Source organism: Acomys minous (assembly GCF_964271855.1).
Source record: "Acomys minous genome assembly, chromosome: 9".
Lineage (NCBI taxonomy): Eukaryota > Metazoa > Chordata > Mammalia > Rodentia > Muridae > Acomys > Acomys minous.
This window is the reverse complement of record NC_140490.1, coordinates 70,624,768-70,638,667: the sequence shown is the minus strand read 5'-3', so window position 1 is coordinate 70,638,667 and position 13,900 is coordinate 70,624,768. Positions and strand designations below refer to the sequence as shown.

General features: G+C 41.5%; 1 protein-coding gene across 1 annotated transcript in view; it reads right to left on the bottom strand.

Annotated features, from left to right (window-relative positions):
* Positions 1 to 703: 703 nt before the first annotated feature.
* LOC311605024 (olfactory receptor 2W1-like) overlaps positions 704 to 13,900 on the bottom strand; it is a gene marked incomplete at its 3' end in the record, with an annotated part of 30,654 nt that continues 17,457 nt past the window's right edge. The window contains exons 3-5 of the mRNA XM_084795326.1: positions 5,797 to 5,960; positions 4,598 to 4,728; positions 704 to 1,664 (exon numbers count right to left, since the gene is read on the bottom strand). Coding sequence (XP_084651452.1) covers positions 704 to 1,648 — 945 coding nt within the window. The 5' untranslated portion in view covers positions 1,649 to 1,664; positions 4,598 to 4,728; positions 5,797 to 5,960. The remainder of the gene's footprint in view (positions 1,665 to 4,597; positions 4,729 to 5,796; positions 5,961 to 13,900) is intronic.

Below are 13,900 nucleotides of genomic sequence, written 5' to 3'. Positions count from 1 at the left end.
ATAAAAATGGACATATTTGTGCTATCTTTAGGTAGCTCAGTTAACACAAGAACATAAAACATGATTCATCGTTCTTGTGTGGCCACTGTATGCACTTAAACTCAGATAAATGGATTAAAAGCTTTAATATTCATTAACTACCTACTCCTGCTACTCCTTGTTTCTCTGTCTCTGTCTCTCTGCCTCTGTGTGTGTCTCTCTGTCTCTGTCTCTGTCTGTCTCTGTTTCTGCCTCTCTCTGTGTCTCTGTCTCTCTCTGTGTGTCTCTGTCTCTCTCTGTGTCTCTGCTTCTCTCTGTGTCTCTGTCTCTCTCTGTGTCTCTGTCTCTCTCTCTGTGTCTCTGTCTCCGTCTCTGTCTCTCCCTCCCTCTCTCCTCCCACCTCCTCCTTCTCCAGAATTGCTTTTCTTGTCGATCTGATACAATACCTGACAAAAGCAGCTTACAGAAGGAAGGGTTTATTTTGGCTTCCAGTGTCAGCACATACACTCCTTCACTCCATCACTGTGGGGTGGTGAAGCAGCTGATCACATTGCATCCACATTTGTGAAGTCAAACATAGTGAAAGTTAACATTGTGCCTAAGAAAACTCTAGGCACGAAATGAATGCCAGAAAAACATTTTTGAGTGGACTGATTAAATTTCCCATGACAAGGGCCGTTATATCTTTAGCTCCACACTCTGATTGAATATTTTTCCCTTGACCTCACATTTTGGCAGAATGTTTGCTGATTCTTAGAACTCTCTTCACTGCACTCTTTACATCTTTGTTTCTTAAGGTGTAGATCAAAGGGTTAAGGCTGGGAGTGACAATTGTGTAAAAAAGGGTAAAAAACTGCCCTTCCTCATGGGATATGGTATTTTGTGGCTTCATGTACATATAAATGAGTGTTCCATAAAACAGGGTCACTACCGTGAGGTGGGAACCACACGTGTTAAGAACCTTCCTCCACCTTGATGCAGACTTGATCTTCATCACAGCTTGAGTGATAACTCCGTACGAGATGAGTATTAGTGATAGAGGAACCAGAAGAAATATAACTCCAAGAGTGAACACAACAATCTCAATAACCCTGGAATAAACACAAGCCATCTTTATCAGTGCTGGCATCTCACAGAAAAAATTATCCACTTCCCGGTGCCCACACCTTGGCAACTTCAAAGTCAAGGAACAAACAATCAAGGCACTGCCAAGACCACCCAACCAGGCTGACAGCACCATCTTCTGGCAAAGAACAGGGTGCATTATTACTGTGTAGTGAAGAGGTTGACAGACAGCAGCATAGCGGTCATAGGCCATCACAGCCAAGAGGAGACACTCTGTGGCTCCCAGGTCCAGGGCAAAGAAGAACTGGAGCACACACCCTCCGTATGTGATAGACTTATTTGAGCTCCAGAGGTTTACCAGCATCTGTGGGACGATGCTAGTTGTATAGCAGAGGTCCACAAAAGACAAGTTAGATAAGAAGAAATACATCGGCGTATGGAGCTGAGGGTCCAGAAAGGACACTAGAATGATGGTTGTGTTTCCCACCAACGTCACAACATAGAAGACAAAGACGACCGCAGAGATGATGTGCTCCAACTGGGGTTGACTGGAGAATCCCAGAAGGATGAAGTCTGCCTCAGAGCTTCTGTTGTTGGTTTCCATTGCTCCTCAGGAAAGGCTAAGGGACAATATTATAACAGCCAAAATTAATTTCAGTCTTGGGTGGAAGGGAAAGTCTCTGACTTCTGTCATGAGCGTTCAAAATTCATCCATCTGCATGGGTCTTCTTATTGGACAATATGTTAAAGTATTTGTCAATGACCGGAGCTTCTCCATATTTACTTGTATCTGTGTGATATTACAATATGCTGAGCTCTATCTCTGTGCATTAGAAACCATTGAAAACCATGAATATGTAGTTCCAGCTCACCCATGGTTCTGTGTGTGTTTTGATTTTGTGTTAAAGCATAATAATTATAAAAGTGAGATTATATACTATGTGTGTGTACATGAATTTGTAGGGGGAGGGGTGGGGTATGCACGCACGTGTGTGTGTGTGTGTGTGTGTGTGTGTGTGTGTGTGTGTTAGCTGTGCTGGCCTTGAACCACCACACCCTACCGCATGGAAAAGATCTTGAAATTTTCTCATGGGACTATAGTATTTATCACTTGATTATGAAAAATCTTTCCTTTATCAAAGGAGCTGAGCTTCAAGCAAAAGGCTTTTACCTTTTCAGATGCTCCACCACTTGATAACAGAATCACTTTTTCTTGTGTTCATTTACAAACGCCTAAGTCCCGATCACCATAACAATCATAATTGCACCACCACCTCTTTTTCCTCTTCTTCTGAATTTTTCTCTATTCAGCATAGTGCGCACTGTGCTTTCTAGTGTGCATTCTGGTGTTCACAACTACATATTCTTGTGGGTGTTGTTGATATGTCTTTGCTTGCCAAGAAATAATAGCTTTTCTAATTATTAACCTTTTTTATATATGCCATTTGTATTACCTTTAATGTGTCATACTATACCTTCTGCTTAGCTTCATGGATTTATTTCATGGTTGAACACTGAACTACTTCTAGAATCCTTTGGCCACCACATACACATAGCAACAGCCACTGTCAGCTTCTAGTCCCTGGCCACTCCACAGAAGTAGCCGGGCAGATGACTCAGCAAGAGACAGTTCATAGGATAAGCAGTAAGGTGGCTGTCCTTATCAAATTCGCCAATCACGAGTGGATTTTCTTGTTACTGTGCATCCTATTAAGGAAAAATTATCACCCAGTTACCTTTAAAAGAGAAAAGATAAGGAAGAAAACTTTCATCAATCTTGCTCTTTCTGAGTCATGTGACATCCTTGCAGACATGCAGTGTTTAGTCATTCAGTGTCTTGCTTGTCAGTACGTTCCGACCATGAACTTTAGACCTAGAGTTCCTTATATTTATAGTGTTCTTAGGGGCGTGAAAATAAAGCCTCATTTTCATTAAAGTAAGGTAATGATAAATTATCTCACATAAATCATTGTTGTATAAACCTTAGAGCATGCAGATATTTTCATTATAAAATGGAATATTTATTCACAAATTATATGGAGTGAAAATGTAGTTTTTTCTAGCATGAAGGTGTAGGTTTAACTGAGTATCAAGTTTTTAATATTAGTAGGATGTCCACTAAGTCAAGCAAAGTGCTTAGATGAACTTCTTTTCCTTTTCCTTGTTCTTTTTATCTTGGTGCAACCCCTTTTGAGGCAAAGTCTCTTATAACCCAGGCTGGCCATGAACCTTGTGTATCAGGGGATGGCACTGAATTTATTCATGATCTCTCTGCCACTTCCAAGTGCCACAAGTGCTGGGGTTGCAGGCATGTGCTACCACCCCTGATAAACTCCAAACAATGTTCATGGTATCAAATCCCATGTGTACACTGTACATAAGCTGGACTCTTGGGCAGTAATTTAACCCACTGGAATACTAAGTTTCTATATGTGAAGTGAATATAATTATATGCCCGTCTTCACTGGGAGGTTCTGAGCACTGACACTCACGGGAAGGTCTAGAATCTGCGTTTCTATTTAATTTCCCAAAGACAGACTACCCACATTTCTAACAAGCACCATTCTCCATGACCCCCCTCAGTTTTGCAAGACTGATTTTACATTATGGTTTAGAGCTAAACTCCAATATCTCGATTTTTTTAAACCTGGCTTCTAAAATGCACAACAGTTATACTGTACAAAGAAAGCAAGGGTAGGAGATGACTTCAGCATACAAAATGCTATGGTTACAAATGACCTAGGGTTCGTTGGATTTCTTAAAGCGGAGAATGTTCAGAATTTAAGAGCCATGATTTCTGAAGTGGAAACAGGTCTCAGAAGCTCTGGCTCCAGCCTCCAGCAACACAGACATTCTTTCCAAAGAGCAATCAACAACCCCTACTGGATGAGCTCCACAGGGAAATCAGCTTTCCTTCTAAGTGGTGCCTCTTACACTAAGCACAAAAATCTCCTTTTTTTGGTGAAATCTAGCCACTGGCTCTTTCTTTTGCTTCCTAAATTATCACTATAGTAATCTATTCACCATAACTTCACATCTAAAATGGTTTTCATTGAAAAGTAAAAGAGATGCAATCATGAAATAAGGAAGGTGCTGAGTAGAAAAACAGCCGGGTAACTAGGACCCAGCCAGGAAAGTAGGACAACCACCCAGAAGCCCTCTCTGCACCTCAACTCTTCACAACTCCTCCTGGACCAGCCACTACCAAGATGCCTCTGGCTGAACCCTCCCTTTCACTGTATTAGGTTAAGAATGTAAATCTAAGTGTATATTAGGTCATTTGTCTTATCAAAACTTGGAGGTCCAGCAAGATTGCTCAGCAGTTGAAAGGCCCTTCTGGTGCAAGCCTGAAGACCTGGGTTCCGTTGTCAGAGCCCACATAATGGTGGAAGGAGAGAAGTAACTCCCAGTAAGTTGTTCCTTGACCCATACATGTAACACACACACACGAATAACAATAAATAAGAGCATTGACTGTATCTTGTTTCTTTTAACTTTAGAAGCTATTATGAAATAAAATCTTAAATTTCTCTGCACAGACAGAGCACTTTACCAGATGTTTCTTGTGCCATGTGACCTTGAATTTTCATGGGGTGTTGTCGTTGTTGTTGTTGTTGTTGTTGCTGCTGCTGCTGCTGCTGCTGCTGTTATTGTTTTCCAGCGGCCATCATAATTCATCCACCCCTCAAATTCATGAAGTCAAAGGTGAGAGCAATACCATAAAATAGCAACACTGTGGAAGAGAACTGGGAACATCTATGCTGCCAACACCTTGCCAAAACATACATCAGTATTTTTAGATGAAATGTTCACTGGCTCTTCATAAATTCTGAATCATTTTAGACCCGGGGCATTCTTTTTAGAAATGCCACAGCAGAAATGCTCTTTGTAATTTCATATTGTGACTTAATAAAGCTTTGTTTGTGTTTTAACTACTCTATTTATCAATGTAAGCCTTTGTCCTCAAATTTTGAGTGTTGTTTAACTTTAATATGGATGTATCATATTATAAATGAGGCTTAGAACACTGTGCCTCAAGGTATTTGTGGTTAAAAGTAATGTGCTACATTTAAAACAAAACTGTTTCGTCAATAGTATATTTCAGTTTCCAATAATATAATACATTGTTTCACTTACTAAGTTCAATAATTTTTAAGATAAATGAACTAAGGATATCTGGGCACAGTTTGATATGTATAATGATCGGATGAGAAAATAGAAACAAAATTTTGAAACTCTTAATATTTAAAAACAAGTTAAGGGAATCATGTATTAGTGATAAGCCAAGAGGTATGTTGCTGTCATCAGAAGAAGTCCAAACAGGAAAAAAATAAGGTCACAAGAGTTCCTTTAAAATCCTGGGTTCAGATCACCTGGATGTCTCCTGCCGCCAGTCTCTGACTCCTCTTTACTGTATGGACTTTACCAGGGTAATCGGCTTTTATATGTATTGGTTTCTTCACTTGTGGTTATTCGAACAGAGCCTGCTTTGTTCAATGTTTGAAAGAGCTTAAAGATGAGTAAACCTGGAATACTTAGCACAGTGCTTGATGCCCGAGGACCACTCGGAAACTTCAAAATACACCAGCTAGCAATTTTGAATTTAGTCCTCTTTCCTAAGAGGTCTATGATGTAACCATATTACAATAATCATTTTACACCTTTCAGAACTTTGCCTTTCTGTTCCATGGAGGCCTATGCTGTCTATGATCTGGTTCTAAATCGTGTCCTTTTCTGTTGGACGCAGCAGACAAGACTCACCACAAGACACGATGATTAGAATATGTTTCCAGGTTGGGAGAGTTGGAAGGTGCCATGCTTTTCTCTAGTCCAAATGTGCCTGTGTTCCCACGAGGATGATCTCGCCTTTCATTGATAATGCAGAGAAAGTTCTTGTGCAGAAGGGTGTGAAAGTGCTGGAAATAAAGTTAAATTAACTACCACCCTTTTTATAACAATCCCACAAACCCATTCATACATAAAAGCAACAGTTGAACAAAGATTCCATAGCAATAGTGTCTATTTAATTTAAATGTTGGATTAGAATTAGATCTGAAAACAATGGAAAAAAATCAGTGAACACTAACTATATTTTGGTTCAGTATTTGAAATTGTTTATGGCATACTCTTATTCATAATTACACCTACTGTTTTGCATGAGGGAACTGTGCTGCTTGCTTTGTATTCCAAGGCTACTTAACTGTAGTGAAAAAGTACTTGTGCTCAACTTTAAGGGCTACTTTTTTGGCATGGTTTAAGCCCAAGGGGATTGGTGTCCACAGAGGTGATTAAGGAAATATGTGACTGTAGTCAGAATCCTATCCAAATAGCAATTTTATGATGGGTTCCCTTAAGACGATGGCATCACCTCTTCCTTTTGTTTTAGATTTCAAAAGAAGCTAATTTCATGGATAGACTTAAATACTTAGTATTATGTTAAGCTTACATTGAAAAGTAGAAGTGTGACATAAGTCTATCTATAAAAGTTAACAAATAATTTGAAATGGCTTCGCCAATGGGTAGCAAATTGAAGAGCTTGATACCTAAGTGTCACAGCTACAGGACAGAGAAAAGCTGATCTCTAAACACATTCATGAAGTAACCATAATTGTCAGTACATGGATTACGTCACTCTTGCTCCATTGTCAATTACGTTAAAATAACAGATGGAAATTCTTGAGACAATTCTAGGACTGGAAGTTTGACAATAGCTGAAGGCCTCCTGCCCTGTCATCCTTCCCTCGTGGGGGAATCACAGGGACTCATAGTGATGAATCATGTTCCTTACATACTCACTTAAAAAATAAGATATATCTTACCCCACATTCATATGCGAGTGCTTAAATATATTTCTTACGCTTACTTGCTTTGAATTTAAGCAAAAACAAACAAACAAAAAAAAAAACAAAAACAAAACTCAAAGCATAGTTTATGCCTGTGAAGGGTTTTCTTTTTCACTTAATATTTTTGTATGCTTTATTCAATACATTGTGCCCAGCCATGACTTACTGTCCATTATGAGCATGTGTTACTAAAGATTCCCTTGTTGATAGATATCCACACAGATTAGTTCCCAGCTTATGTGAGTGGTTCCGTGGTGAATGATCTTATATAGGTCTCACTAAGCATACAGCCAAGAAAGCCTGGGTGTGTGTGCCTAGTATAGGAATCACTGGTTTGTCTAATACATCAGGAGTAAACTTTACAATTCATCACTTGCAAATGAATTTTATCAGTTTGTTCTACACTTATTATATTAGATTATTCTATAGATCTGTATATTCTGAAGCACATGGAATTATAGAGGTTGGCACGATTGCCAGTTGAAATGGTGTAAACATTTATCAACTGTGGCTTTGTTGTGTTGTGGGATTCTGATCAGTCAGGACCCCAAGGTTTCTTCAGGGAAAAGGTTTTGACATGAATACTCAGACTACTTCTTGTTCATAAAGAGCCCAAATGACAAATACAAAAAAAAAAAAAGAACAAACAGAGAGGGGCACTTTTTATACAATTTGTTTGCTCCTTTGTCTCTCTATATGGTGATTCATTGGTTAGTTTAAAACCGTAAGGTGAGGTTCTCAAGATGTCCTGAATATAGAGGAAGGAAGGACCACTTGGGGCATGTAGCAAGGGCTCATGTAAGCAGTTTGGCAGAGAGCAAACCACATGGCAGGCTCTCTGTCCTTTCTTAAAGGTCTTTGGAAAGGCTTACTAAGTACAGCAGAGTTGCAGATGTGTGATCCAGTTTAGTGTATATTCAAGACTGCTGCTTGGCTGTTTTTCTTCTCCCTGGATCTTAGGGCTCCTTACACCTCTTTGATGCTTGAATCCCTTCAGGGCCAAAGAGCATCATCCTGGCTTATATTTCTAGAGCATCATCTAATGGGTGGCTGGGTTTTTTTTTTTCAATCAGGGCCTCAATAACCAATGAGACTATGTAGGAGGGGATCAAATGGGCCCCCAGTGCTAACACTAGGATATTTATGGAGGCTTTTAAGACACCAAAAGTTAAAAACTGTTCTCCAAATCAGCTATCTGGGTTCTAACCAAGTCTGTATGGGGACATGAGCAAGAGAGCAGGTTTTCAATATACAATCTGTTGATGTCCCACTTTGGGGACTCAATCTAATATGGTTGAACATACTTTTAATATGTTAATGTCTTTTTAGGATTTGTTTGTTTCTTTCCTTTTTGTTTGTTTGTTTTTGTTTTTTGAGACAGGGTTTCCCTGTGTAGCCTTGGCTGTCCTGGACTTGCTTTGTAGACCAAGCTGGCCTCAAACACACAGTGATCTGCCTGCCTCTGCCTCCCAAGCGCTGGGATTAAAGGCATGCGCCACCACCGCCTGGCTATGTTAATGTCTTAAGTGGTATCCAAGTGCCTTGAGAGATAAAACTCCTTAGACATACGTGTCCAGAGCCTCCAATACAAGAGCTATAACATTCTTGGAAGAGTCTCGAAGTGTTAAAGGGCTGGATCCCTTGGAAGGCAGTGTCTCATGTGTGTGTATGTGTGTGTGTGTGTGTGTGTGTGTGTGTGGGTGTGTGGGTGTGTGGGTGTGGTGTGTCCCTCTATCCATTCACCAGTATGGATATTTGGGACTGAATCATGCATAATGAACCTTCTGTTTTACAAATAGAATAGTTCCATTGTGCATACATGGCCCCTTGAAACGCCCGTAGCACTCAAAGTGGATATGGTAAAGTCAGGTCCATGTGGTTCCGTGGCTTGTCATGTGGTCCTGTGGCCACAAAAGGGAAGGTCTGAGACTACAGTGCTTGACAAATGGGGAGACAGATTAGTAACAATAAATAGCACTAACATAACACACACTCCCCGCCCCCAAAGATTTTCAAAGTGCTAAAAGAAGGTTTTTACCATGTTTTTATTCAACGAGGACATGGCAATCAGACCTATGGCAAAGGCAGTGGCAATTATAACATCTGAAGTTCAGGGGTGGTAGTTCATAAGGAAAAGAATCAAGGACAGTTTATTTGGGGTTTTTTGGTGGTTGAATCTCAAGAAAATACTGGCTGTAATCTGGACAGCCTCTGCAGTAGCTGGGGCAAGTCTGGAGTCACAGTTCAGCCTCTCGAGATGGTCATTTTATGGCGTGGCTGGGTCAGGAACTCACTCTCCAGGGGATCGCCTTGGCCACCTTTGCTGTGATGGGAGTGAAAACACAGCCAGCAAGCATGCACATCCAGCAGGAGTCCCCTGGGGTTTTCCTTATAAAGGGGTCCTGTGCTTCATTCGCAGTGTCAGAGCTCCGGCTCACACTCTTACACAGCTGGCCAATGTGAAACGGTATTGCTGAAAAGCTGAGCACGAACTTCTTAGAACAGAGTAACAACCTCGAGCACATATTTGGATTACAAGAAACGCTGGCCCTGCGGGAACTTGACTTTCTGCCAAGCAATTTCATTATACACAAAGGAAAAAAAAGAATATAAGAGGTTTAGTCTTATTCAACCCTTTGATAGAAAAATACTTCATATTTTTATAATAAAATTTTACCTTTAGAAAGTCTTTTTTTTTCAAAACTTAATTAAAATGTAATTGTTTAAAGATTTATTTATTTAAGTATACAGTGCTCTGCCTGCATGTGCACCTGCACACCAGAAGAGGGCACCCAATCTCATTATAGATGGTTGTGAGCCACCATGTGGTTGTTAAGAATTGAACTCAGGACCTTTGGAAGAGCAGGCAGTGCTCTTAACCACTGAGCCATCTCTTCAATCTCTCGAATTTTTAAGAGTTCGACTTTCTGCCAGGCATGTTGGGGCATACCTTTGATCCCAACACTTGAGAGGCAGAGACAGGAGGATCTCTGTGAGTTCCAGCCTGGCCTACAAAGAGAGTTCCAAGACAGTCAGGGCTGCTGCACAGAGAAAGCTTGTCTCAAACAAAACAAAACAAATATTTCCACTTTCCTCTACTTTCTCTCACTGCTTCCATCTGTCCCACACCAACTCCCTCCAAAATTCACTTTTAAGCGTTGTTGTTACATACACATATGAATGAGTAAACATATAAACACAAGCTGCTGAGTCTGTTCAGTGTTGCCTGCATGTATATCTCCCTAGGCCTGGCTACTTGGTATTGATGCCGAGAGCTCATTCCTGGGGAAGATTAATTCTACCACTCCCGAAATTAATAACTGCTTGTAGCTCTTCATCTAGGGGTGAGCCCCTTCCGCCATCTACACTGATATATCAGCTGTTGTCGGGATTTTCAGTCCTCTTTAAGCAGCCATGTTGTCAAGATTTCATGGTGTAGCTTCCCTGTCATAGCAAGAAGGTATCCGGACCCGCCGGACAATCAACTGGGACCCTCGGACCCCTAGGGAGAGAATGGGGGACAAGAGACGCGAGGAACGGACAGCAAGTCAAGGAATCTGATCAAGCTGACAAAATTTTATTTTCTCACAGGCAATTATAAACCATTGAAGCAGGAGGCTGAGTGGGGTGATCCGGGTGGGTGGTTTCCGCAAGATATCGGGAAGTCAGGAAGTTTGGTAGGGCAAGGGCCTCTGTGGTTCTGGGGCTGGGTGGAATTGTTAGGCATCTGGAACCACAAGATGTTATCTATAGATTTTGTTTCGCTCATCCTCTGAAGGCCTCTGTAATTCCGGGAATACTGAGAACAGCTGGAGAGTACCTTGAGGGAGGGGAAGAGGTCACAAGGCAGCCTTCTGGAATGTACCCTGAGGCAAGGAGGGAAATAGGTCACAAGGCAGCCTGCCCCAGGTCCACTCAATGTATTATGCCAAGGTCCGAGATGCTTGCCGGCTATGGTCTTGGCTCCCCCACAAGAAGGCACAATCTCACAGCGGACTTCCTGGTCCTCTGGCTCTTACGATCTGTCTGCCCTCTCTTCAGTGATGTTCCCTGAGCCTTTAATGCAGCAATTATGTTGCATCAATTGGGGCTTGATATCAAATAGTCTCTGCATTTGAACTAGTTGTGGCTTTCCATATGGTCTTGTTCTGCAGCAAAAAGAAGCTTCCTTTTTTTTCCCAAAAGAAGCCTCTTTAATGAGGAGTAAGATGCCGGGCAGTGGTGGCGCACACCTTTAATCCCAGCACTTGGGAGGCAGATCAACGTGAGTTCAAGGCCAGCCTGGTCTACAAAGTGAGTCCAGGACATTCAAGGCTACACAGAGAAATCCTGTCTTGAAAAACCAAAAAATAAATAATAATAATAATAATAATAATAATAATAATAATAATAATAATAAAGTAAGATCTACATTTATCCATGGGTATAAAGATAAGATTCTGGAGTGCAGTTTGGAATTATACTAGTTTAAAAACTAGTAGTAGTAGTAGATTCTTCTCAGGCTTACAACCTCTCCAGCCACAGGTAGCCATCCTGATTTACAGGATGACTTCCCTCTTGCAAAGCTGCTCTTAAATATAATTCCAAACCTACGGTAACCCCCAAGATAAAAATATCACTATCTCAACATTTGGAAAAGGCTACTAGCCCAGACCCTTTATAGCTGGCTAGGATGACTTAAGGCTCCTTTCCTTTGGCAGCTTGCAAAGCGGATACTTCTGATACTGAGAACCAGTCCTCAGGGACGAGGCCTCTGGAACAGTTCTGGCTCAATTACCTCAAGTCCTGTGTTCAAAGTAGATCATACTTTTAGCAATATAGACTCACCTTCAAATTCTGCCAGGCAACCAAAGGTAAGTAATGGTCTATATTATTTTGAGAAGGGTGCTGCTAGATATTTGTCAACTGGACACAGTCCAGGGTCAATTTGGAAGAGAGAACCTCAACTGAGAAAATGCACCTACCAGACTGGCTTGTGGTCAACCTTGTGGTGCATTTTATTGATTGATGATTGCCTGGGAAGGCCTACCACACCGTAGCTGGTGCCATCCCTGAGCTGGAGGTCTGGCCCCTATAAGAAAGCAAGCTGAGAAAGCCATGGAAAGCAAGCCGGTAAGTAGCACTCCTCCATGGCCTCTGCATCTTTGCCTCCCTTCAGGTTCTTGCCTTGAGTTTATGCCCTGACTTCCTTTGAAGAGAGACTGAAATGGAGTATAAACAAACTAAACCCTTCCTTCCCCACGTTGCATACGGCTGTGGTCTTCATCATAGCCATGGGACACTAAAACAGACATTGGTACCAGGTTCATGGAACAGTACTGTGAAATATCCGCCATGTTTTGAGGAGGATCATGAACGGAGTTTGGGACTCTGAGCTGGGAAATCCATTGAGTGTTCAGAGCTTATCAAGCTGACACGATAAGAATGTTGGGAGAAATGCAGAAGTCATGATGGCAACATGACTTATGTTTCAGAGGAATTGTTGAGAGTTCATTAAAGACTGTATCAGGACCATTTGATATTTTAAATGAAGAATCTGTGTTTCTGGTGAGATAACTGTGATTAGCAATTGATGATGGTTAGCTGGAGCTAAGAAATCAGCTGTGGGGGCTGGAGAGATGGCTCAGAGGTTAAGAGTACTACCAGCTCTTCCAAAGGTCCTGAGTTCAATTTCCAGCAACCTCATGGTGGCTTACAATCATCTATAAGGAGATCTGGTGCCCTCTTCTGGAATGCAGGTGTACATGCAAGCAGAACACTGCTTTATAAATAAATAAATAAATCTTTAAAAAGAAAAAAAAAATCAGCTGTGAGCTGGGCACAGTGGTACACGCCTGTAATCCCAGCACTCAGAGAGGCAGAAGCAGGTGGATCTCTATGAATTCAAAGCCAGCCTGGTCTGCAAAGCAGCTCCAGAATAGCCAAGGCTACACAAAGAAACCCTGTCTCAAAAATAATAAATAAATAAAAGGAAGGAAGGAAGGAAGGAAGGAAAGAAAGAAAGGAAGGAAGGAAGGAAGGAAGGAAGGAAGGAAGGAAGAAAAGAGTCAACTGTGGTTAAGCAGAGACCAGAGTATCGTTGAGGCAAAGTTTTGTAGGATGTGTTTCCTCAGGGTCATCACACAGAAACTGTGGTCCAGATAAACCTGAGGCTGCATCTCATGCTGGTGGCTGAATTTGTTAGTTTAGTCACCTGGGTGATCTTGGTTCTGAAGGCATGAAAGGGTCACAAAGAGCAACTGAGGTTTGGCACTGTGTGGCAGGGCTCAAGTCCCTGAAGAGACACTTGGAGAGGCCGTTGGTAAAGTTGCAGCCTCAGTTACAGTAGAAGCCCCAGGATTTAAGCCATTGAGTAAATTTACATTTGGAACCATGTGGCAGTTCCTGGAGACAGCCCCATGAGAGATTGGAAAAGGTATGGTCCAGTTGCGGTGCCTACCCTTGCGTTTTGGAGATGCCAGTATCGTGGGTTAACCACTAAGGACAACAGCAGCTGTGGTAGACCTGTCCTGATCCTATGAGACTATCTGTGTGTGCTAGAGAATGCCCCAGCCATTAGACCCTGAGTTAATTATTCTCAGTTGTAGTTTGTTTTGGTTTGTTCAAATTGTGACTGTGTCCTGGTTCTCCCTTCTTGGAGTCAGAAGGTATTTAACTTAGTTTTTAATTTACAAAAGCCTACAACTAACAGACTTTAGAATGTTATAGAAATTTTGGGGTGTTTTAGAGAGACATTGAATATTTAAAGAGACTGAATTTTTAAAGTACTTGATTTTTGCCGGGCGTCGTGGCGCACGCCTTGAATCCCAGCACTCAGGAGGCAGAGGCAGGTGGATCGCTGTGAGTTCGAGGCCAGCCTGGTCTACAAAACGAGTCCAGGACAGTCAAGCCTAAACAGAGAAACCCTGTCTTGAAAAACCAAAAAAAACTAAAATAAAAATGAAGTACTTGATTTTTAAAGACTATGGGAAATGTAAAGTGTTTTACATTGTGACAGTAATGGTAATATGAGA